The 26,134-nt window shown below is 50.7% G+C and overlaps 1 protein-coding gene and 1 pseudogene across 1 annotated transcript in view; one reads left to right on the top strand and one right to left on the bottom strand.

Annotated features, from left to right (window-relative positions):
- Positions 1-26,134, top strand: part of LOC139273708 (zinc finger protein 721-like) — a 494,469-nt pseudogene that overhangs the window by 116,694 nt on the left and 351,641 nt on the right.
- The window catches only part of LOC139272886 (telomerase protein component 1-like), a 125,262-nt gene that overhangs the window by 87,941 nt on the left and 11,187 nt on the right, over positions 1-26,134 (bottom strand). The window contains exons 4-15 of the mRNA XM_070888990.1: positions 22,604-22,765; positions 21,821-21,973; positions 20,926-21,003; positions 16,755-16,885; positions 15,137-15,294; positions 13,283-13,392; positions 10,651-10,741; positions 8,605-8,788; positions 7,391-7,610; positions 4,482-4,634; positions 3,753-3,839; positions 3,133-3,260 (exon numbers count right to left, since the gene is read on the bottom strand). Coding sequence (XP_070745091.1) covers positions 3,133-3,260; positions 3,753-3,839; positions 4,482-4,634; positions 7,391-7,610; positions 8,605-8,788; positions 10,651-10,741; positions 13,283-13,392; positions 15,137-15,294; positions 16,755-16,885; positions 20,926-21,003; positions 21,821-21,973; positions 22,604-22,765 — 1,655 coding nt within the window. The remainder of the gene's footprint in view (positions 1-3,132; positions 3,261-3,752; positions 3,840-4,481; positions 4,635-7,390; positions 7,611-8,604; positions 8,789-10,650; positions 10,742-13,282; positions 13,393-15,136; positions 15,295-16,754; positions 16,886-20,925; positions 21,004-21,820; positions 21,974-22,603; positions 22,766-26,134) is intronic.

The raw sequence follows: 26,134 nt of genomic DNA, 5'->3' as shown, positions 1-26,134 counted from the left end.
CGGTATCATAGAATCATAGAAATTTACAGCACAGAAGGAGGCCATTCGGCCCATCGTGTCCGTGCCGGCTAATAAAGAGCTATCCAGGCTAATCCCATTTTCCAGCTCTTGGGCCATAGCCTTGTAGGTTAAGACACTTCGAGCTTATCCAAATACTTTTTAAATGCTATGGAGGGTTTCTGCCTCTACCACCCTTTCAGGCAGTGAGTTCCAGACCCCAACCACCCCGTGGGTGAAAACATTTCTCCTCAAATCCCCTCTAAACCTCCTACCACTTACTTTACATCTATGACCCCTGGTTATTGACCCCTCTGCGAAGGAAATTAGGGATTCCTATCCACTCTCTCTAGGCCCCTCATAATTTTATACACCTCAATTAGGTCTCCCCTCAGCCTCCTCTGTTCCAAAGAAAACAACCCCAGCCTATCCAATCTTTCCTCATAGCTAAAATTATTCAGTCCAGACAACGTCCTCGTAAATCTCCTCTGTACCCTCTCTGGTGCAAGCACATCTTTCCTGTAATGTGGTGACCAGAACTGCACGCAGTGCTCTAGCTGTGGCCTAACTGGTGCTTTATACAGTTCAAGTATAACCTCCCTACTCTTACATTCTATGCATCGGCTAATAAAGGCAAGTATCCCGTATGCCTTATCTACCTCTCTTGCTATCGGATCGGTCCCGTTATACTCAGCACTGATCGAATGTACTGAACACAGGACAGTGTGTATAACGGGCGGTATCGGATCGGTCCCATTATACTCAGCACTGATCGAATGTATTGAACACAGGACACTGTACAACGGGCGGTATCGGATCGGTGCCGTTATACTCAGCACTGATCGAATGTACTGAACACAGGACAGTGTGTATAACATGCGGTATCGGATCGGTCCTGTTATACTCAGCACTGATCGAATGTATTGAACACGGGACACTGTGTATAACGGGCGGTATCGGATCGGTGTCGTTATACTCAGCACTGATCGAATGTACTGAACACCCCGCACTGTGTATAACGGGCGGTATCGGATCGGTCCTGTTATACTCAGCACTGATCGAATGTACTGAACACAGGACAGTGTGTATAACGGGCGGTATCGGATCGATCCCGTTATACTCAGCACTGATCGAATGTACTGAACACAGGACAGTGTGTATAACATGCGGTATCGGATCGGTCCCGTTATACTCAGCACTGATCGAATGTACTGAACACGGGACAATGTATAACAGGTGGTATCGGATCGGTGTCGTTATACTCAGCACTGATCGAATGTACTGAACACAGGACAGTGTGTATAACATGCGGTATCGGATCGGTCCTGTTATACTCAGCACTGATCGAACGTACTGAACACAGGACACTGTGTAACGGGCGGTATCGGATCGGTCCTGTTATACTCAGCACTGATCGAATGTACTGAACACGGGACACTGTGTATAACGGGCAGTATTGGATCGGTCCCGTTGTACTCAGCACTGATCGAATGTACTGGAACTGAACATTGGGCCGATCCAATACCGCCCCCTTTGCGTCACAGCCCGAGATGAATTCCTCGGCCAATGTATTTATGTAGTGAAACATCCAAAGGCACATCACAGAAGCGAATCAAACAAAATCCGACACCGAGCCACATAAGGAGAAAGTGGTGCAGGTGAACAAAAGCTCGATCAAAGAAATAGATTTCAAGGAGCGTTTTAAAAGTAGAGGTGGAGAGGTTGAGGGAGCGAGTTCCAGAGCTCAGGGCCCTGGCAGCTGAAGGCCCGGCCACTGATGGTGGAGCGATTATAAATCAGCGATGGTCTGGAGGGCAGACATCGCGGGGGATGGGCGTTTGTGTGGCTGAAGGAGATTAGAGATCGGGAGGGGCGAGGGCCACAGAGCGATTTGTAAACATGGATGAGAATTTTCCAATTGTGCTGTTGCTAGACTGGGACCCAGTGTAGGTCAGCGAGCACAGGGAAGGATAGGTGCAATAACTGAGCCAGGGTGCCTGCTCCTGATCACCATCCAGTGTCAGCTGCTGGAAAGTGGGCGCAGGTCGAGCAGAGACATCGCCCATGGACGAATAGCCCACTGACCCTCGCTGTCTGGGCTCGGAGGTGAGGGTTTGGGCCGGCTGTGTAGATTTAACTTACAGGATTTGGAGACGTTGCCCCTCGGCAACACATGAGCTGGTGCCCATCGGTACTGGCACCCTGAGCTGTCACAGGCAGATCGGGTTGGTTAGAGAAGCAGCTCGCTCTACTCCCAAGATTGCCGGGGCATCCCAAAGCACTTCGCAGCCAACAAAGTATGTTTATTGACATTTAGTCAATGCTCCCTCGTGGCGTACCGTGGCTGCAGTGTGTACCACCCACAAGATGCACTGCAGCAACTCGCCAAGGCTTCTTCGGCAGCACCTCCCAAACCCGCGACCTCTGCCAGCCAGAATGACAAAGGCAGCAGGCGCATGGGAACACCACCACCTCCATGTTCCCCTCCAAGTCACACATCATTCTGATTTGGAAATATAATCGCTGTTCTTTCATTGCCGCTGGGTCAAAATCCTGGAACTCCCTCCCGAGCAGCACTATGGGAGCACCTTCACCACACGGACTGCAGCGGTTCAAGGCCGCGGCTCACCACCACCTTCTCAAGGGCAGTTAGGTAAGGGCAATGTCCACATCCCCAGAATGAATAAATAATTTAAATCATCACTGTTGTAATGTAGAAAACGGCAACAAATTTGCACACAGCAAGATCCCACAGACAGCAACGTGATCAATGACCAGATGATCTGTTTTTCAGTGACTTTGGTTGAGGGATAAATATTGGGTCCCAGGGCACCGAGGAGAACTCCCATCTGCTCTTCTTCCAATTAGTTCCTGTGGGATCTTTTACATCCACTGGAGAGGACAAGGGGGCCCTCGCTTTAACACCCTATCTGGAAAGATGGCTGCTCCGACAGTGCAGCGCTCCCTCAGCACTGGCACTGGGAGTGTCGGCCTTGGATTATAGGCTCAAGTCTGTGGAGGGGCCAGGGAGAGCGGTGTCTGTGGGGTAGGGGTGGGGGGGGGGGGGGTGCGGGAGCTGGAGCGCGGTGTCTGCACTCTAAAGCAGGCCTGCAGAGACCCAATGCCCTCACGTACCTCGGGCGGGTCGCGGAGAGGTCCACGTGAACGAACAGTAGCTCGAGGTTGACGTGGTAGCGGTAGAGTTGGAGAGCGTTGCTGAATGTGTAGAGGTAATAGTAGCCCAGCAGGAGGATGGTGTCGATCTAGGAACAGAAAGGTGGGCACTGAGTCCAGGAGGTGGAGATATAGAAATATATCCCACCTTCTCCCATAATCCTTACTGCATTGCACCTCCCCGTACCCTACCACCACATATCCCCCAACCTCTCCCAGTCACACCAAAAGAACATAAGGAAAGAGTTGTTAACACTCTGTCTGAAAGGGTGGTGGAAAGATTCAATAGTAACAGGGGGATAGGGGATCGGGGAGAGCAGCGTGAGGGGGGGGGGGTCAGAAAGAGAAGAGACAGAGAGAAAGACAGACAGAGAGAGAGGCGGAGGGGAGGGGAGCGGGAGGGAGGAGAATGGAAAAGCTTCAAATGAGTCACCCCGGCCATCTCCCATCCTCGGCCCCCGCAGACACCGCTCCCCCCGCCCCCTGCAGACACCGTGCTCCCTCGCCCCCCACACACCGGCCTCTGTCGACTCTCCACACTCGGTGTGACACCACAGTGTTGGCGGTGGTCCAGCCCGTACCTGCACGTTGTCCTGCACACAGTCCAGCAGGAAGCTGCTCATGCCACACCCTCCCAGGGCCTTGCTCCTCGCAGCGTCTTGGAGTTTCTGCAGCAAGAGAGCAGGCAGCGAGTTACAGAGTGAGACTGGGGTAAAATCAGCTCATCCCAGCTCCCATCCACACCACACCTCCAGCCCGGGGGAAGACACCCCTCACCCAGAGCTCTCTCTCACACACTCTCCCCGCCCCGCCTCCCCCCCCACCACCGCCCACTCCTCAAAGAGACTCCCTCTCCTCTCCGCTCCCCCCCTTCTCCCAGAGAGACTCTCTCTCTTCTCGATTCTGCACCTCCCCCCCCAGCGAGAGACTCCCTCTCCTCTCTGCTCCCCCCCCCAAAGAGACTCCCCAGAGACCCCCTCCCCCCAGAGAGACTCCCTCTTCCCCCCCCCCCCAAGAGACCCTCTCTCCACAGAGACCCCCCCCCCACAGAGAGAGAGAGACTCTCTTCTTTCCCCTCCGCTCCCCCTCCCCTCTCCATCCACTGTCTGAATTCCAACAATTAGCCTCAGAGAGACCATCTCCCCCTGTTCCCTCCCAGCTTAAAGAGAAAGTCCCCCACCCCCACCTATGAGAGAGGGAACATTCATCCCCCGTGTCTGGGGCTGGATTTGAGCCCTGGTCACAGAGGGTGAAAGGTCAGTGTCTGACCTTCCACGCTGCCCCCATCCATTACCAACGCTGCTCCCTACCTTAGCCTCTTGCAGCACCTGACCCACGTTGCCCAGAATTGACCCCGACCCAACGTCAAGCTCGAGGTGGGAGGTGTTGGTGTAGAGGACGAGACGGTAGTGCTCGCTGACATGTTTCACCATCAGTCCCAGGAGAACGGCCACCTCCAGCATCTGAGGCATAAGCGAAGGAACACAAAGATGGGAAATGAGACAACATGATGCAGATATATTGCGCCTTTAATTAGTAAAATGCCCCAAGGGGGTACTTCACAGGAGCGTTATAAAACAAAGTTTTGACACCGAGTCACAAAAGATGATATTACAACATGTCACTAAAAGCTTGGTCAAAGAGGTATGTTTTAAGGAGCGCCTCAAAAGGAAGAGAGAGGCACAGAGAGGAGGAGAGGTTGGGGTGAATTCAAGTGCTTTGGGCCTGGGCTGCTGAAGGCACAGCCACCAAAGGTAGAGCAACGAAAACTGGGGATGCACAAGAGGCCAGAATTGGAGGAGCCCAGAGATCTCAGAAGGTTGTCGGGCTTGAGGTGGCTACAGAGATAGGGAGGGGTGAGACCAGAGAGCGATTTGAACACCAGGATGGATATTTTGCTGAATGGGAGCCAATGTAGGTCAGCGAGCACTGGGGTGATGATGGGTGGACGGGACTTGGTGCGAGTTAGGACACGGGCAGCCGAGTTTTGTACAAATTCAAGTGAAAGATGGGAGGCCAGCCAGGAGTACATTGGAAGAGTCATGTCTAGAGATACCAAAGACATGGATAAGGTTTTTCAGCAGTGGATGAGCTGAGGAAGGGCAGAGTCAGGCGATGTTAGAGGTGGAAGTAGGCGGTCTTAGTGATGGAACGGATAGGAAGTCAGAAGCTCATTTCAGGGTCAAATATGATGCCTCGGTTGCGAACAGTCTGGTGCAGCCTCAGACATCTGTCAGTGGCTAGGGAACGCAGTTTGTAGCGGGGCCAATGGCTTCACTCTTCCCAATATTTAGTTGGAGGAAATTTCTGCTCATCCAGGACAAATCAGAGGCAGTGGAGAGACAGAGACAGAGACAGAGACAGAGACAGAGACAGAGACAGAGACAGAGACAGAGACAGAGACAGAGACACAGACAGAGAGAGACACACAGACAGAGAGAGACACAGACCTGGGTGCTGTTAGGGTACATGTGGAACCTGATCAGGGATGTGTGGACATGCGCTATAAAGTCTCTCTGTTCCTCTACACTTCTCAGTATCCTACCATTTATTCTTTATGCCCTTGCCTTGCTAGCCCTCCCAAATGCATTACCTCACACTTCTCCAGATTTAATCCTATTTGCCACTTTTCCACCCACTTGACTAGTCCATTGATATCTCCCTGCAGTCTATAGCTTTCTTCCTCAATAACAACCACACAGCTAAGTTTTGTATCATCTGCAAACTTCTTAAATCATACCCCCTACATTCAAGTCTAAATCATTGATATACATCACAAAAAGTGCTGCCCTGCGGAACCCCACTGGAAACAGCCTTCTAGTCACAAAAACACCCATCAACCATTACCCTTTGCGTCCTGCCTCTGAGCCAATTTTGGATCCAACTTGCCACTTTGCCCTGGATCCCAAGGGCTTTTACTTTTGTGACCAGTCTGCCACGTGGGACCTTATCAAAAGCCTTGCTAACATCCATATTGACTACATCATACACTGCCCTCATCGACCTTCCTGGTTACCTCCTGAAAAAAATGCAATCAAGTTAGTCAGACACTACCTTCCCATAAAAAATCCTTGATTAACCCATGTCTTTCTAAATGAAGATTTTTCCTGTCTCTTGAGATATATTCTTTACGACATCAGTAAAGCACACACATACAAGATGGCTCTACAGGAACTTATCAGGCGACCTAGTCACATGATGATTTTATTGTATTTACAGCAATGGTTGCATTACCGCAGTAGTCCACTAGGTGGAGCTATATTACAATTACTTCTTCATTAAGGAGGGAGAAATGTTACAAAATAATCATCATACATAACTTACATGGTTATACAGAACAAAAGATATGGACTTATTTTGCCATATTTATAAATCAAACTTAACCTCTTGTTTTCTGTTTCGAAGAGGATACCTTCGCTCTCAAACAGAACTTTCCAAACAGGGGGTTGAACTTAGACTCACTCTAGGCTGATCCCGAGGACAGTTGTCCCCCAAGGATAAGCTTTGATTTACATTTTGAATCTCTGCAACTTCAGACTGTTTGTCTGCCTGACTCGGACTTCAATTCTGACTGTCTCTCGGACTTACTTATACTACATCTGATGTAGCGACTGGTGCTCGACTTGTAACAAGACTATCTGATGACCGCAGAATTGTTCCCAATAATTTGGCCACCACCGAGGTTACACTGACAAGCCTATGCCTTACTCGGTCTCTCCCTTTCTAAACAACAGCTGTAGCCAGAAAGGTTTGGAAAATGGTCAGAACCTCCGCTATTTCATGTGTGAACCCTAGGATCACGACGAGATTCGCTCATGGACGGTATCACGACCAAGCAACGGTCGTGTTCCCAGCTGACCCCACACCCCACCAGGACTAACTAGGCACTGATCAGGAGCAGGAAGCCTGACTGCTTTCCTCTGGCCCCTCCGAGAGCCAATTATCAGCCCCCCCCCCCCCCACTTTCCCCCTGGCTGGGACCAGCTAACTCAGCACAGGGTGGGAGGACGGAACCTGGGCCTTGCTGCTGAGGGCGGGAGGGGAGGGAACCTGGGCCTTGCTGCTGAGGGCGGGAGGGGAGGGAACCTGGGCCTTGCTGCTAAGGGTGGGGCTGAGCACCACAAGGTGACCCGATGCCCATTGAGCTAACGGAGCAGTCAATCGCCACTCACTCGCACCCTCCAACATCACCAGCTATCCCCCACCTACCAAGCCTTACCTTCGGGCCCTTGGTCTCGCCCTGACCGCCCTGGGTCCCGGCCCTGGGAACATACAGGCCCTTAGCACTGAGGCAGGGTTCATTCATTGACTGATCCACGTAGCAAAGGACGACCGTGCGGCCCGGCAGACGGGGCACATTGTGCGTGGCCGATATCTCGATGGCCATGTCCAGGGCTCCTCGGTACATCTCCAGAAGATCCTGGTCGTACAGAACGTCCCTGTTTAAGGTGGGGGGAAGAGGGAGAGAGGGGGAGAGATAAGCATTAAAGGTCAGTCCCAGAGGAAGGAAAAATCCCAAGTTAAGGATCAGTCCTTGACTGATATATATTAGCTGATCCCCCGTGGCACTGCTCCCGATAGAGGCAAGTGTTGGACTGCAGCAAGTATTCTGCAGGAAGTGTCCCACCTCCTGACTCCACAAAGCCTCTATGACATCTACAAGGCACAAGTCAGGAGTGTGAGGGAACACTCTCCACTTGCCTGGATGAGTGCAGCTCCAACAACACTTAAGAAACTCAACAACATCCAGGACAAAGCAGCCCGCTGTTTGCCACCCCATTAAACATCCACTCCCTCCACCATCGACGTACCACGGCTGCAGTGTGTACCATCGATAAGACGCACTGCAGCAACTCACCAAGGCTGCTTCGGCAGCACCTCCCAAACCCACAACCTCTACCAACTAGAAGGACAAGGGCAGCAGATCCATGGGAGCAGCATCATCTCCAAGTTCCCCTCCAGTCACACACCATCCTGACTTGGAAATATATCGCCGTTCCTTCATTGACGCTGGGTCAAAATCCTGGAACTCCCTCCCGAACAGCACTGTGGGAGCACCTTCACCATACAGACTGCAGCGGTCCAAGAAGGTGGCACCCCGCCATTTTCTTAGGGGCAATTAAAAATGGGCAATAATGCAGGCCTTGCCAGTGATGCCCACATGCCAAGAATGAATTTTTTAAAACCCTACATATAGAGCGGAATATTCTGCTGCTGAAAGAGACATGTGTTGCTCCCAAGGCCACAGAGTCCAACTGTTCAACCCGAGCTTTAAGTGGGATGAACTCTGGGTGGGGCTCAGTACCAATTGTAGTCCCGGCAATGCTGCTCCACAGGGCACGTCCGACCGCATCCCCGGGATGAGGGGGCGATGACCCACCCACCAAAATCCCTGCCCCAGAACCACCCCAGCACCGTACCCGGCAGGGTTACCTGCGTTTCTCCAGCTCCTCCAGCTTCTTGGTCACCAGCCGGTAGATGAAGGAGACGCATTCGACACGGTTGTGGCGGGCTGGCGACCAGCCCCGGACCTTCAGGAACCGTGAGCGCCCTTTGGGCAGGCGGATGGACTCCAGGGCCTGTTGGACCAGGGCCTGCTTCGTCGGAAGGGGGTTGTCTGTCCGTGGGACACAGAGAAAGACTCGTGTTTATACAGCGCCCTCCGCCACCTCAGGACTTCCCAACACTCCTTACAGCCAATGAAGGACTTTACTTGAGGTGTGGTCATTGTGGGAATGTTGGAAAATGCACTCGATGATTTGTGCATAGCAAGATCCCACAAGCAGCAACATGATCAATGACCAGATTATCTGTTCGAGAGACGTTGGTTGAGGGAAGAGACATATCATCCAAAAGACAGCTCCTGCAGCACTCCCTCAGTACTGGCACTGGGAGTGCCGGCCCTGGATTTTGGTAACCGCCCCCAGTCCCTGCCCCCACCCCAGGGGGGGATCGCCCAAAGTCCCTGCCCCCCACCCCAGGGGAGATCTCCCCCCAATCTCTGCCCTCCACCCCAGGGGAGATCTCCCCCAGTCTCTGTCCTCCACCCCAGGGGAGATCTCCCCCAGTCTCTGTCCTCCACCCCAGGGGAGATCTCCCCCCAGTCTCTGTCCTCCATGCTTCTTCCCTGCTTATTCACCGTTATATGTGCATCCCCCTGCTCTACTCAGTTCTAATTGAACCGGCAGCCCCTTCTTCCCCCACACCCCCGGAGTCACTTCGCATTCTCTTCGCCCGCCCCCCCCCCTTTCCCTCCCTCCACCCCCCTCCCACATCCCCTCTCTTTCTCCCTCCCTCCCACATCCCCTCTCTTTCTCCCTCCCTCCTCCCCCATCCCCTCTCTTTCTCCCTCCCTCCCCCATCCCCTCTCTTTCTCCCTCCCTCCCCCCTCCCCCATCCCCTCTCTTTCTCCCTCCCCCATCCCCTCTCTTTCTCCCTCCCTCCCCCATCCCCTCTCTTTCTCCCTCCCTCCCCCATCCCCTCACCATTTCGCCCCCACACTCCCTCCCTCACCATTTCGCCCCCACACTCCCTCCCTCACCATTTCGCCCCCACACTCCCTCCCTCACCATTTCGCCCCCACACTCCCTCCCTCACCATTTCGCCCCCACACTCCCTCCCTCACCATTTCGCCCCCACACTCCCTCCCTCACCATTTCGCCCCCACACTCCCTCACTCACCATTTCGCCCCCACACTCCCTCCCTCCCCATTTCGCCCCCACACTCCCTCCCTCCCCATTCCCCACCCACACTCACTCCCTCCCTCCCCATTCCCCACCCACACTCACTCCCTCCCTCCCCATTCCCCCTCCCTCCCTCCCCATTCCCCATCCACACTCCCTCCCTCCCCATTCCCTACCCACACTCGCTCCCTCCCCATTCCCCACCCACACTCGCACCCTCCCCATTCCCCACCCACACTCGCTCCCTCCCCATTCCCCACCCACACTCGCACCCTCCCCATTCCCCACCCACACTCGCTCCCTCCCCATTCCCCACCCACACTCGCTCCCTCCCCATTCCCCACCCACACTCGCTCCCTCCCCATTCCCCACCCACACTCCCTCCCTCCCCATTCCCCACCCACACTCCCCCACCATTCCCCATCCACTCTCCTCCCCATTCCCCCTCCCCCCCCATTCCCCCCTTCCCATTTCTTGCCCCCCTGCCCATTCGCATTCCCTCGCCCCTCCGCATTCGCATTCCCTCGCCCCTCCGCATTTGCATTCCCTCGCCCCTCCGCATTTGCATTCCCTCGCCCCTCCCCATTTGCATTCCCTCGCCCCCATTTCCCCCCCCCCGCCATTCCCACCCCATTCTCTCGCCCCCTTCCCCATTCCCTCGCCCCCTCCCCATTCTCTTCCCCCCCCCCCCCCGCAATCTGATAGATCAAAGCACCCCGCCCCCAGAACAGGTGATCTGATGAACAAACCCTGCCCTCCCCTAGGCCGGATGGGATAGTACAAACCCCCACCCACCTTTCTGCTCCAGCCTTTCCTGCAGCTCAGCGAGAACTTTGTAGGCAGAGAGGAATCGGAATGGGAATTGGCGGCTGTGGATCACCGAGTTCTATGGACAGAGGGAGACAGAGGTTGGTCAGACATGGACCCTACCCGGGGATCAGCCTTGTACGTTAGAGAATCTTTCCATCGCACCGCACCGCTCCCCCCACCCCCTCTCCAACACAGCACCATGCCAGAGGACCAGGGTCCATCCTGTACCCAGTCCTGCAATCAGACCCATCAGAAGGAAGCTATTCGGCCCATTGTGCCTGTGCCAGCTCTTTGAAAGAGCTGCCCAATTAGTCCCATCCCCTGTACTTTTCCCTTAGCTCTGCAAATATTTCCTTTTCAGGTATTTATCCAACTCCCCTTTGAAAGTCACTATTGAATCTGCTTCCAGCTGATCATAACTCGTTGTGTAAAAACTGTCATGTATTCAACTGTCATTGTAACTCATGTATAAACTGACCTAAGTTGTACACAGTGAGAACATTAACCACTAGGTGGTGAACTTGTGGGAGACACTCCTAACCTGGACTTTCAGGTATAAAAGGGGAAGCTCCACCCACCTTCATCACTTCAGTGCTTGCTAATAAAGGTAACAGGTCACAGAGTGACCTTCTCTCTAGTATGGGCCTCATGTGCATTTATACTATTTATTAAGGACATATTAAAAACGTTCTTCCTCTTCTCCCTGCTGATCAGTGAAAACAGTTTCTCCCTATCTACTCTACCAAAAGCCCGCCTAATTTTCAATACTTCTAGTAAATCTCCTCTTAACCTTCTCTTCTCTAAGGAGAACAATCCCAGCTTCTTCTGTTTGTCCACATGATTGAAATCCTTATCCCTGGTATCATTCCAGTAAATCTCACATATGAAGACTTGGACTGAGATACCTGGAGGATTATTGCAATCTACACATCTTGACCCGATCCAGTTCTCTCCCGATCACCACACAAGTACCACTGGATTAGGACATTAAAATATAGGAGTAGGAGTGGGCTAAACGGCCCCTCAAGCCAGCTCCACCATTCAATATCATACCTGCTCTTCAACCTCAACTCCACTTTCTTGTACCATCTCCAGATCCTTTGCTGGCCTTAATATCCAAAAATCTATCAATCTCTATCTTCAATATACTCACAGACTGAGCATCCACAGCCCTCTGGGGTCGAGAATTCCAAATAGTCTTGGAGTGAAGAAATTTCTCATCAGTCCTAAATGGCCGACCCCTTATCCTGAGACTATGCTCCCCAGTTCTAGACTCTCCAATCAGGGGTAACAGAAAGAAAGATGTGCATTTATATAGCACATTTCACCATTACTGGACATCCCAAAGCGCTTTACAGCCAATGATGTACTTTCTGAAGTGTAGCTGTAATGTAGGAAATATGGCAGCCAAAATGGCACAGAGCAACCTCCCACAAACAGCAATGTGATAATCACCAGATAATCGTTTTTTGTTATGTTGATTGAGAGATAAATATTGGCCAGGACACCGGGATAACTCCCCTGCTCTTCTTCGAAATAGTATCATAGGATCTTTTACATTCACCGAAGAGCAGACAGGGCCTCGGTTTAACGTCTCATCCAAAAGACAGTGCAGCGCTCCCTCAGCACTGCAATGGTGTGTCAGCCTAGATTTTTGTGCTCCAGTCTCTGGAGTGGGATTTGAACCCATAACCTTCTGACTAAGAGGCAAGGGTGCTACCAACCTAGTCAAGGCTGACACAGCCTCTCACCATCTACCACCATCAATCCCTCTCAGAATCTTACATGTTTCAATTAAATCACCTCTCATTCTTCTAAAGCCAGAGAGCATAGGGCCCAGGATAGCAATCAGGATCTAATTTCTCCCTCACTGCAGACCGGGCCCTTCCTGCTCGGTGAAGCTCAGTACCAATTGTACCTGCAGTATTGTGTGCAGTGTTGGTCTCATTACCCGAGGAAGGATATACTTGACATAGAGGGAGTGCAACAAAGGTTCATAGACTGATTCCTGGGGGATTATCCTATGAGGAGAGATTGAGTAGATTGGGCCTACATTCTCTAGAGTTTAGAAGAATGAGAGATGATCTCATTGAAACAAACATTCAATTTTTTTTTTTTTTTTAAATACAGGGCTTGACAGGGTAGATGCAGGGAGGTTGTTTCCCTGGCTGGGGAATCTAGAACCAGGGGTCACAGTCTCAGAATAAGGGGTCGGCCATTTAGGACTGAGATCAGTAGAAATTTCTTCACTCAGAGGGTGGTGAATCTTTGGAATTCTCTACCCAGGGGGTTGTGGATGCTCAGTCGTTGAGTATATTCAAGGCAAAGATTGATAGATTTTTGGATATTAAGGGAATCACGGGATATGAGGATAGTGCAGGAAAGTGGGGTTGAGGAAGATGATCAGCCATGATCTTATTGAATGGTGGAGCAGGCTCAAGGGACCGAATGGCCAACTCCTGCTCCTATTTCTTATAAGGTTCCTACTTTATTGTAGCCCTGCTATGACTCAATTCTGGCTGGGAAGATGGGGGGTGGGGAGATGGAACCTGGGCTCTTCCTGCTCTGGGACTCCAGTCAGGAGGGAGTGTGATGGGCTCTTTCTGCTGGAACCTACCCTGTCCGTCAATCTTTTCAAATTCTGCTCATGGTGCCGGCGGCCCATCCCGGCCACGATCATGTTCCGCAAATTGCGTAACATTGCCATGAACGGGAGCTTCTGGTGATCTGGGGAGAACCAAGAGGGAGAAGAAAAAACAAATATTAAAAATATCTCTGCATTCACTTCCTGTCTCACTAAACGTTACTTCTTGTTGTCACACTTCTATTACATTATGCTCCACACGAGCCTTCTCTTACCCTACTTCATCTCACCCCATCAATATATCCTTTGATACATTTCTCCCTCAAATAGTTATCTAGTTTCCCCTTAAATGCTTCTACGCTATTCACCTCAACTCCTCCCCGAGAGTTCTACATTCTCACCACTCTCCGGATAAAAAGCTTTCCCCTGAAATGCCGATTGGATTTATTAATGACTACCTTATATTTATGGTCCCTAGTTTTGGTTTCCCCCACAAGTGAAAACCTCTTGTCCACAGTTACCCGATCGAACCCTCGCAAAAGGCAATTGATACTAGCTCAATTGCTAAATTTAAATCGGAGATTGATAATACCTTTGGTTAACCAAAAGCTAAGGGATATGGGCCAATGGCGGGTATATGGAGTTAGGTTGCAGATCAACCATGATCTCACTGAATGGCGGAACAGGCTCAAGGCGTTGAATGGCCTACTCCTGTTCCTATAATCTTAAAGACCTCTATCAGGTCACCCCTCAGCCGAAAGAGACCCAGTCCATTCAGCCTTACCTGATTGTTAGAATCTCTCAGTTCTGTATCATTCTTGTAAATCTTTTGAGCACCCTCTCCAGTGCCTCAATATCCTTTTTATAATATGGAGACCAGAACTGCTCACATCACTCCAATTGTGGTCTAACCAAATTGCGATACAAGTTTATCACTTAAATAAGAATCGGTTGTGGCCCTGTGGAATGGGGTCACCCAGCAAAAGTCCAACATTTTCAGGAAAGGGGCGGGCGGAGTGGGGGGGGGTGGCGGGGGTCACTGATCGGGTAGTAGTGGATAATTGGCACCAAACTTGGGTTTTAGAAGGTTGTAGGGGAAACGTGAGGCTGAGGGAGGTGAGAAGTCCAAAGGTTGAGGTTCCCGGGAAAGAACGAATAAACGAGCAGGAGATGCTGCATAAGACTCCATTTGATCACAATGAGGATGGAGGGTGATGGAGACGGGGGATTCAGAGGGACAAGAGGATGATGCTTCAAGCAGTACTGGCAGAACAGAAAGATGCAAGTCACAGAGAGACAGGAGGAGAGAGAGAGAGAGAGAGAGACAAAGATACAGAGAAAGAGAAACCGAGAGAAAGACAAAAAGTGAAAGAGAAAACAAGAGCGAGAGACACAAAGAATGAGTGTGAGTTCATGTGGGGGAGAGAGGGGGAGAGAGAGAGAGAGAGCGAGAGAGAGAGAGAGAGAGAGAGAGAGAGAATGAGAGGCAGAGCGAGACAGACTCACAGGTGAGAAATAGAGCAAGAGAGAGTGGGGGGTCTGGGGGGGGGGGGGAAGAATGAGTGAGAGACACACAGGAGAGAAATAGAGCGTGAGGAGAGAGTGAGAGAGGGGAGTGAGTGAGAGAGAGAGACAGACAGGCAGAGAATGAAAGGCAGACAGTAAGAGAGAGGATCACTATGTTCCTTATCCTCGGACAGTGCATCTCTCCCTCAGTACAGGCACCAGGAGCGTGGCCCAGATCGTGGAACCTTCTGATTCATTAAGAGCGAGACTGACCGAGTTGGACAAGCGGTGCGGGGAGATGTTCTGGCTGATCCCAGGAGTTCACTGTAATACACACATTCCAGGCCTGTGAGTGGACCAGCGGTAGACACACTGACGTACCTATCAGCTCTTCCCAGCCTTTCCTGGTGCTACCGTGCAGGGAGAGCTGCCTCTCCCAAGTCTCCGGCACTTGCAACTTCATCCTTTTCCCCGCTCTGCAAGAATCCCACTGCCCCGGCAACCGGCTGCGGGCGAACGACTGGAGATCGGACGGGTACCTGGGAGAAGCAGGAGGTACAGGAAAATTCAGTTAGAATGCAAGGGGATGAGAAGGGAGAACTTGAAGGTGGGGGCTAAGATGATACCTGGGACAGTGTTTCTAACCTGTGCTGTACCTGCCCTGGGAGTGTTTGATGGGACAGTGTAGAGGGAGGGAGCTTTACTCTGTATCTGACCCGTGCTGAACCTGCCCTGGAGTGTTTGATGGGACAGTGTAGAGGGAGCAGTTGTTGTTGGAGAGTGTGCAGGGGACAGATGAGTGAGGTTTACATAGAATGTAAGCACAGAAACAGGCCATTCGGCCCAATGCTGGTGTTACTGCTCCACAGGAGCCTCGTAAGACCTTATTTCACCTCACCCCATCAGAATATCCTTCTATTCCTTTCTCCCTCACGTACTTATCTAGCCTCCTCTTAAATGCATCGATGCTATTCGCCTGAACTACTCCTTTGTGATAGCGAGCTCCTCATTCTCACCACTCTCTGGGTAGAGGTTTCTCCTGAATTCCCCATTAGATTTATTAGTGTTTAAGGAGACAGTTGGTAGTGAAGGAAAGAACAGAAAAGCTCAACAATAACTCATTATTTTTGTTCAAAATACTTCACGAAGTTAACTTTGAAGAGACCAAAGCCCAATCTTCCCCAATAAGGTATTTCAGAATCGGATCACCCTCTCTAATGTTTCACTTCAGTCCCACCTAAACATATTGTTCTTCGCAGCTTATACCCAGGTCTCCCTCTTGCACAATCCCAAATTTAATCGCTCCACCATTTGCAGCCGCTTCGACCCCAAGCTCTGGAATTCCCACCGAACGATTCTCCGCCTTTAAGACCCCCCTTAACACCTACCTCTTTGACCAAGATTTCAGTTACCTCTCCTAATATCTCAAGTGGCTTGGAGTCTATTTCTGTTTGATATCGCTCACGTGATGCTTCTTGGGACATTTTAGGACATTAAATGCTCTGTATAAATGCAAGTTGTTGTCTCCTTGTACTGCTGTCATGCTTTTTCCAACCGTCCTGACCATAAGCCTTATTCCTTAGTGAGGGTGGCAGAACTGGACACAGTGCTCCGGATTTTGACCTAACCAAATCACCACATATTGGCCATCATCGACTCCGGCTGCCCTGCCAAGGGGAAATGCACATCAATTTCCCAGCGTTGGCATCCTCCATCTTTGAAGAGCATCAGATCAACCAATGCACAGGCCCAGATGGTGAAAGCCTCCTTAAACAGGGCATGCCCATTGGCAAAGCTCACTTCGCAAGACCTCCCCTCTCTCTCGGAGGGTAGACTCTAGGCACACATCACCTGCACTCACGTCTCTGAAAGGTTAAGGGTTTCAAACCGCCATCACTGATTGGCTGCCGCAAGGTGGAGCCATCAACCAATTAGCAATCAAGGGGCTTCGCCGTCAGGAGTGTGACCCACCCCTCTCCCGCCTGTGATCCACTCTCACCTTCGACCCAACAGGCACATGATGTGATAGGCCGGCTCCTTCAGATGGAGCCAGCGGATCAGCTTCTTCAGACAGAATTGGTCGATCACCTTTGCCTTGTCCTCCTTCAGAGCCGGAGAAGATTCAGCAACCTGAGACAGGAGCAACAGTTCAAACCTTTGTCATGCATCAGCTAACATTCCACGTGAGGCCAGGAATCAACCCAATGTGAAGTTAACACGGACCAACCCCTTCCCACTGTACATAATCCCAATTCCTTCCCATTCACTCCCACTGTACACAATCCCAATAACCCAATCCCTTCCCATTCACTCCCATTGTACAATTCCAATAACCCAACCCCTTCCCATTCACTCCCACTGTACACAATCCCAATAACCCAATCCCTTCCCATTCACTCCCACTGTACACAATCCCAATAACCCAATCCCTTCCCATTCACTCCCACTGCACACAATGCCAATAACCCAATCCCTTCCCATTCACTCCCACTGTACAATCCCAATAACCCAATCCCTTCCCATTCACTCCCACTGTACACAATCCCAATAACCCAATCCCTTCCCATTCACTCCCATTGTACAATCCCAATAACCCAATCCCTTCCAATTCACTCCCACTGTACAATCCCAATAACCCAATCCCTTCAAATTCACTCCCACTGTACACAATCCCAATGGACCCAACCGCTTCCCTTTTGCTCCCAATACACAGTCCCATGAAACATCCCCCTTCCCTTTGTACATAATCCCAATGGACACAACCACTTGCACTTTTTCAGGTTCCTAAGAAAGAATGAATTAGTGTAAGAAAGAGTGAGGACTCTGGGAGGAGAGAATGAGTGGGATGGGGAATTTGGAGGAATCACGAGTAGAGAGGTGCACTGGACAGAGCAGTGAGGACAGACAACAACTTTTATTTATATAGCACCTAGAATGTAGTAAAGCATCCCAAGGTGCTTCACAGTAGTGTTATAAGACAAATCAGACACCGAGCCATAGAAAAAGAAATGACAGCAGGTGACCAAAAGCTTAGTTAAAGAGGTAGGTTTTAAGGAGCCTCTTAAAGGAAGAAAGAGAGATAGTGAGGCAGAGAGGTTTAGAGAGAGAGAGAGAGAGAGAGTTCCAGCGCTTAGGGCCCAGCCACCGATGGATGAATGATTATAATCAGGGATACACAAGAGACAGAATTAGAGGAGCGCAGACATCTTGCAGGGTTGAGGCGCTGAAAGAGATTCATCATCATCATAGGTAGTCCCTCGGACGAGGATGACTTGCTTTCACACCAAAAGGGATGAGTTCGCAGATGTTTCAATGAAGGACCCAATATTCCAGTCCTGAATTCCAGGGGTGGAAGATGCCTGTGTGTGGATTGTTTTAACGTGTGGTGACTATTGCACATCAGCCACCACACGGGCTTGATAGAGCTAGGTCTTTATCCAGTGGCAAAGGTTAACCAGGACGACTGGAGACCTGCTCTGCTGCACGGAACTAGTGCACACACACATTGCAGTGCGGGCTGGCCAGTGCTGCCCCTGGGCCCTTGGCTCTTCTGGGCCCTGTACCCTCATTTGCCACGCCTCTGCCACGATATCTCGCCGCTCCTCCATCATAAACATTTGTCGCACCTCTGCCCCAAACATTCTCTCTGCCTCTGCCACGATCACTCGCCGAATCTCAGCCGCGATCTCTCACCACTCCTCCGCCCCGATCATTTGCCGCATTTCTGCCTTGATCTCTCGCCGCTTCTCCGCCCCAACCTTCCCGTTCCTCTGCTGTACCCGAGTCCTTCTGCTCCACGGGAGGTTTCAGTCCTCCCGGAGCTCGCCTTAGGACACCTGCGTTACAGTGGGTCAGGTGTACCGCCCCAGTCAAACTCCCCACCTACCACTGTCCCCGGAGCAAGTTATTGGGATTTTGAAATCGAGGCGTTGCTCAACAGGGAGCCAATGTAGGTCAGCAAGCACAGGGGTGATGGGTGATGGGTGATCCTGACTTGGTGCAAGTTAGGACATGGGACGACTTTTGGATGACCTCAAGTTTACGTAGGGTAGAACATGGGAGCCCAGCCAAACATGCATTGCATTAGTCAATTCTAGAGTTAACAAAGGCATGGATGAGGGTTTCAGCAGCAGAAGAGCTAAGGCGGGGTAGAGGCGGGCAATGTTACGGAGGCAGAAATAGGCAGTTTTAGTTATGCCATGGATATGTGGCTGGAAGCTCATTTCAGGGTCAAATATGATGCCTATGTTGCGAACAGTCTGGTTTAGCCTCAGATAGATGCTAGGGAGAAGTATGGAGTCAGTGGCTGAGGAACAGTTTGTGGCGTGGACCAAAGACAATGGCTTCGGTCTTTCCAATATTTAATTGGATAACATTTCTAGTACTGACATCCAGTACTAGATGTCAGACAAGCAGTCTCACAATTTAGAGACCATGGAGGGGTCGAGAGAAGTGGTCGAGAGGTAGAGCTGGGTGTCGTCAGCGTACATGTGGAACCTGACTCCGTGTTTTCGGATGACATCACCAAGGGGCAATAGATGAGAAATAGGAGGGGACCAAGGATAGATCCTTGGGGAACACCAGAGGTAATGATGCGGGTGCGGGAAGAGAAGCCATTGCAGGAGATTTTCTGGTTATGATTAGATAGATAGGAGTGGAACCAGTCGAGTGGAGCCCCACCCAGCTGGACGATGGTGGAGAGGCTTTGGAGGAGGATGGAGTAGTCAACGGTGTCAAAGATTGCAGACAGGTCAAGGAGGGATAGTTTACCTTTGTCACAGTTACAAAGAATGTCATTTGTGACTTTTGTGAGAGCAGTTTCAGTACTGTGGCAAGGGTGGAAACCAGATTGAAGGGATTCAAACATGGAATTCCGGGAAAGATAGTCACGGATTTGGGAGGCGACAACACATTCAAGGACTTGAGGAAAGAGAGGTTGGAGATGGGGCGGCAGCTAACAAGCACAGTGAGGTCAAGAGTTGCTTTTTTCAGAGGGGTGATGACAGCAGATTTGAAAGCGAAGGGGCAGTACCCGAGGAGAGAGAACCGTCAATGTCAGCTAACATGGGAGCCAAAACAGGAAGTTGTGTGATCAGCAGTTTAGTGGGAATAGGGTCAAGGGAGCAGGAAGTGGGTCTCATGGACATGATAAGCATGGAGAGGTCAAGGGGAGATCAGAGAGAAACTAGAGAAAGATGTGAGTTTAGAACTAAGGCAAGGGGAACCTCAGAGGAACATTGCCCCCACGGGGTTGGGGAAGGATGGGAACTGGAAGAGGCAGACGATCAGATGGTCTCAATCTTTGAGACAAAGAAGTCCATGAGCTCCTCACACTTGTTGTTGGAGGCAAGTGTGATAGAGACAGGGGAGAGGGGTTTAAGGAGACGTTTAGCAGTAGAGAATAGTAGCTGAGGGTTATCTTTGCATTCCAGAATGACCCTGGAACAGTGAACAGTTTTTGCAGACAAGAGTAGGACCAGAGAATGTTTTATGTGGTCGAGCCAGATCTGGAGGTGAATGACTAAACCACTTGTCCGCCACATCCGTTCAAGTCTGTGCCCCTTGGACTTGAGGGAGCGCAGATAAGGGCTGTACCAGGGGAACGGCCAGGGTGAGAAAGAGTAATAATAGGGACTAGGGCATCAAAGGTGGTAGTGAGGGTGCGGGTGAGCAGATCGGTGGCTGCAGAAATGTCATGGTGAAAGGAGGGCCAAAGGCTGGACAGTTTGGAGTTGGTAAGTGCAGCTATGAGAGAGTTTGGAGAGAGTTTTTTCCAGGGGAGGATGCAGAAGGAAGTAGATTTTGGTGGGGGACGGGGCATGTGGGTGGAGAGCGATACAAGGAAATGGTCAGAGATGGCCTTATCTGTAATTGACACGGTAGGAATATCGAGGCCACGAGAGATGGCAAGGTCAAGGGGGAGGGCGTGAGTATAGGTTGAGGAGTTCACATGGAGGGAGAGATTAAGGGAGGACAGGAGGATAGTGAACTCAGAGGAGAGAGAGCATGATGAATTGAGATGGAGGTTGAAATCACCGAGGATGAGAAGTCACTCAGTGCAGAGGCTGAGAGAGGAAAGCAGTGAGGATATATCAGTGATAACGTTTTTATTATAGGACAGGCAAAGCTTTACTCCAGTCGGGTTAATATTCCAGTTTTGAGGTACTTACAAGGTGTGTATCACTCTTTGCGATGGACAGATAATCAGACCACTTGGTAATGACTGAATCAGGTGGCAATTTCTGGATCTAAGAGACAGAGAACAGACAGTGATACAGGACCATAGGAACAGGAGGAGGCCATTCAGACCCTTGAGCCTGTTTACTCATTCAATTAGATCATGGCTAATATGTACTCCAACTCCATTTATCCGCCTTTGCTCCATATCCCTCGACCCTTGCCCAACAAAAATCTATCAATTGCAGACTTGAAAGCTCCAGTCGACCTTCAGCATCCACAGCCTTTTGGGGGGAAAGAGTGTTCCAGGTTTCCACTGCCCTTTGGGTAAAAAATGCTTCCCGATTCCACTCCTGAACACCCATCAGAGGAAATAGTTTCTCTCTGTCTATCCTATTGAATCCCTTTCAACATTTTTAACACCTCAATTAGATCTCCCTTCAACCTTCTAAGCTCAAACAAATACAAGCCTAGTCTACGCAACCTGTCCACATAATTTAACCCCTTTAGCCCTGATATCATTCTGGTGAATCTGTGCGCATCCCCTCCAAAAGGCCACTATCTCCTTCCTGAACTGACTGCAGTGCTCCAGATGTAGTCTAACCAGAGCTCTGTACAACTGAAGCATAACTTCCTCCCCTTTGTATTCCAGCCCCCTCGAGATAAGGCTGTCAACTCCATTAGCCCGAGTGATTGCCCTTTATACCTGTCTACTGGCTATAAATGATGTGCGTACCTGGACACCCAAATCCCGCTGCTCCTCCACAGTTTCTAGTCTGGAAAATCAGCCTTATGTTTGAACCTTACGCCCACTTTTTCCTTCCCTGGATCCCCACAGCCTTTGAGTTTAACCGGGAGGTTTTTCTCTGGACTGTGGAACATACTCACCCTTCTCTGCCCCCTCAGGCCGGCCTTGCAGCGCTGCTTTCTGGTGTTGTACTTGGCCAGCTGGTACTCGTCGAAGAGCTTGAAGCTGTCGGCCAGCGCCTGGCGCAGGCAGGAGGGGTAGGGAGCCACCTTCCTGCTGCTCTCCATCAGACTCTGGGGGGCAGGGACAAAGGAAGGAAAAGAAAAGATTAAAAGGAGCGCTCAGGGAAAAGGTGGTGGGACGGAGCCATCGGCTAAATATTTACACATTGTCTCAGCACATTATCCCTCCCACCTCAAAAACACTGCGCCCTTGAGATAAGGGACGCAGATCGCAGCTCGATTCTCTCCAACATTTACCTTGCATATTCCCCCAGTGTACCTGGTATCTCTCCCCCCGCAGTGTACCTGGTATATCCCCCCCTTCCCCCCCCAGTGTACCTGGTATCTTCCGCCCCACCTCCCCCAATGCACCTGGTATATCCCCCCCTTCCCGCCCCCCAGTGTACCTGGTATATTCCCCCCACCCCCCCCGCAGTGTACCTGGTATATCCCCCCACCGCCCCCCAGTGTACCTGGTATCTCTCCCCCCACCCCCCCGCAGTGTACCTGGTATATTCCCCCCCACCCCCCCCAGTGTACCTGGTATCTTCCGCCCCACCTCCCCCAGTGCACCTGGTATATCCCCCCACCCCCGCAGTGTACCTGGTATATCCCCCCACCCCCGCAGTGCACCTGGTATATCCCCCCCTTCCCGCCCCCCAGTGTACCTGGTATATTCCCCCCGCCCCCCCCGCAGTGTACCTGGTATATCCTCGGCACCTCAGTCCAGTCGGAGGGCAGCCGCACGGCCCGGCAGAAGTAGCGCCGCAGGTGGGGCCGGCACGGGGGGAGCCGGGCGCTCAGGGCCAGCAGGAAGTTGGCGGTGCTGCGGATGTTCAGCTCCTGCCGGGTGTACAGAGCGACCTGGGAGAAGAGAAACATGTCAGTACCGGGTATCAGAGGCCGGGGGAAGCCCCCGCCACGAACATTGTGTGGGAGAGAATGACCCCTCGGCGGGCTGCGCCCCTCCCTCCCACAGACACCGACATTTAAAACCAAAGCTCGGCACCAGTCGGTCTCACTTTCTCGGAGTCAGAGGGTCGTGGGTTCGAGTCCCACTCCAGGGACTCGAGCCTCAGAATCCAGGGCCAACACATTTAAAAATACTCAGATTGCATTTAAAGAGCCGTAACCTACAGGGCTACAGAACCTAGTGCTGAAAGGTGGGATTAGGCTGGGAGCTCTTTTTTGACCAGCATGGATACGATGTGCCGAATGCCCTCCTTCTGTGTCGTACCAGAAAGGGCAGACAGGGCTTTGGTTCGAAGGTCACGTCAGAAAGATGCCACCTCCGACAGATCAGTACTGGCAGCAGGAGTTTCAGGGCGGGGGGGGGGGCAGTCACGCAGCAGGATTATAATGCTTCAAACGAGCCACCGTGGTCTACTGCCGCCCTTGGCCATTCTTTAAACTCCGAGTTACAACTGTAGCTGCGGCTCAGTGGGTAGCACACTCACGTCCGAGTCAAAAGGTTGTGGGTTCAAGTCCCACTCCAGGAGCTGGAGCACAAAAATCTAGGCTGACACTCCCGGTGCCAGTACTGAAGGAGTGCTGCACTGTCGGAGGTGCCGTCTTTCGGATGAGATTTTAAACCGAGGCCCAGTCTGCCCTCTCAGGTGGATGTAAAAGGTCTCCCAGCCACTATTGGAAGAAGAGCAGGAGGGAGTTCTCCCTGGGCCCAATATTTATGACCCAAGCAACATTGCTAAAAACAGAGATTAACAGCTCATTATCACATTGCTGTTTGTGGGATCTTGCTGTACAGAAACTGGCGGCGCTGTTTCCTACAGTTCCACAGTGACTATACTTCAAAAGTGCTTCATTGGCTGTAAAACCTGAAGGTCATGAAAGGTGCAAAAGAAACAAGATATTTTATTTCTTTTCTCACCTCACCAATACATCCACATTTACCTCACCACCATTCATCTCCTTTTACCCCTCAACATTGTTCAACATTCCAGTTTGTTTCAGACATATTTGGGGAGGTTCCTCTGACCCATCTCTCACACTCCTGTACCTGACAGATCCCTCTAACCCCTCTCATACACACTCCTGTATCTAGGGAGGTCCTTCCAACCCGTCTCGCACATTCCTATATCTGAGGAGGACCCTCCAATCCCTCTCACACTCCTGTATCTGGAATCTCCACTCTAACTACTCTCACACACTCCTGTACCTAGGGAGACCCCTCTAACATAGAAAATAGGTGCAGGAGTAGGCCATTTGGCCCTTCGAGCCTGCACCACCATTCAATATGATTATGGCTGATCATGCAACTTCAGTACCCCATTCCTGCTTTCTCTCATTACCCCTTGATCCCTTCAGCCGTAAGGGCCACATCGAATTCCCTTTTGAATATATCTAACCAACTGGTCTCAACAACTTTTTGCGGAAGAGAATTCTACAGGTTCATAATTCTGAGTGAAGAAGTTTCTCCTCAGCTCGGTCCTAAATGGCTTGCCCCTTATCCTTAGACGGTGACCCCTGGTTCTGGACTTCCCAAACATCGGGAACATTCTTCCTGCATCTAACCTGTCCAATCCCATCAGAATTTTAAGTTTCTATGAGATCCCCTCTCATTCTTCTAAATTCCATTGAATATAAGCCTAGTCGATCCAGTCTTTCTTCATATGTCAGTCCTGCCATCCTGAAATCAGTCTGGTGAACCTTCGCTGCACTCCCTCAATTGCAAGAATGTCCTTCCTCAGATTAGGAGGTCAAAACTGTACACAATATTCAAGGTGTGGCCTCACTAAGGCCCTGTACAACTGCAGTAAGACCTCCCTGCTCCTATACTCAAATCCTCTTGCTATGAAGGCCAACATGCCATTTGCCATCTTCACCGCCTGCTGTACCTGCATGCCAACTTTCAATGACTGATGTACCATGACACCCAGGTCTCGTTGCACCTCCCCTTTTCCTAATCAGTCACCGTACAGATAATATTCTGCATTCCTGTTTTTGCACCAAAGTGGATAACATCACATTTATCTACATTATACTGCATCTGCCGTGCATTTGCCCACTCACCTAACCTGTCCAAGTCACCCTGCAGCCTCTTAGCATCCTCCTCACAGCTCACACTGCCATCCAGCTTAGTGTCAGCTGCAAACTTGGAGATATTACATTCAATTCCTTTCTCTAAATCATTAATGTATATTGTAAATAGCTGGGGTTCCAGCACTGAACCTTGCGGTACCCCACTAGTCACTGCCTGCCAGTCTGAAAAGGACCCATTTATTCCTATTCTTTGCTTCCTGTCTGTCAACCAGTTCTCTATCCACATCAATACATTACCCCCAATACCATGTGCTTTAATTTTGCACACTAATCTCTTGTTGTGGGACCTTGTCAAAAGCCTTTTGAAAATCCAAATACACCACATCCACTGGTTCTCCACTCTACTAGTTACATCCTCAAAAAATTCTAGAAGATTTGTCAAGCATGATTTCCCCTTCATAAATCCATGCTGACTTGGACCGATCCTGTCACTGCTTTCCAAATGTGCTGCTATTTCATCTTTAATAAATGATTTCAACATTTTCCCCACCACAGATGTCAGGCTAACCGGTCTATAATTCCCTGTTTTCTCTCTCCCTCCTTTTTTAAAAAGTGGGGGTACATTAGCTATCCTCCAATCCATAGGAACTGATCCAGAGTCTATAGAATGTTGGAAAATGACCATCAATGCATCCACTATTTCTAGAACCACTTCCTTAAGTACTCTGGCATGCAGACTATCAGGCCCTGGGGATTTATCAGCCTTCAATCCCATCAATTTCCCCAACACAATTTCCTGACTAATAAGGATTCCCTTCAGTTCCTCCTTCTCGCTAGACCCTTGGTCCCCTAGTATTTTCAGGTGGTTATTTTTGTCTTCCTTGGTGAAGACAGAACCAAAGTATTTGTTCAATTGGTCTGCCATTTCCTTGTTCCCCATTATGAATTCACCTGATTCTGACTGCAAGGAACCTACATTAGTCTTCACTAATCTTTTTCTCTTCACATATCTATAGAAACTTTTGCAGTCAGTTCTTATGTTCCCTGCAAGCTTCCGCTTGTACTCTATTTCCCCCCTCCTAATTAAACCCTTAGTCCTCTTCTGCTGAATTTCTTCCAGTTCTCAGGTTTCCTGCTTTTTCTGGCCAACTTGTATGTCTCTTCCTTGGATTTAACACTATCCCTAATTTCTCGTTAGCCATGGTTGAGCCACCTTCCCCTTTTTATTTTTAT

Source organism: Pristiophorus japonicus, chromosome 9 (assembly GCF_044704955.1).
Source record: "Pristiophorus japonicus isolate sPriJap1 chromosome 9, sPriJap1.hap1, whole genome shotgun sequence".
Lineage (NCBI taxonomy): Eukaryota > Metazoa > Chordata > Chondrichthyes > Pristiophoridae > Pristiophorus > Pristiophorus japonicus.
This window is presented reverse-complemented; position numbering and strand designations above follow the sequence as displayed.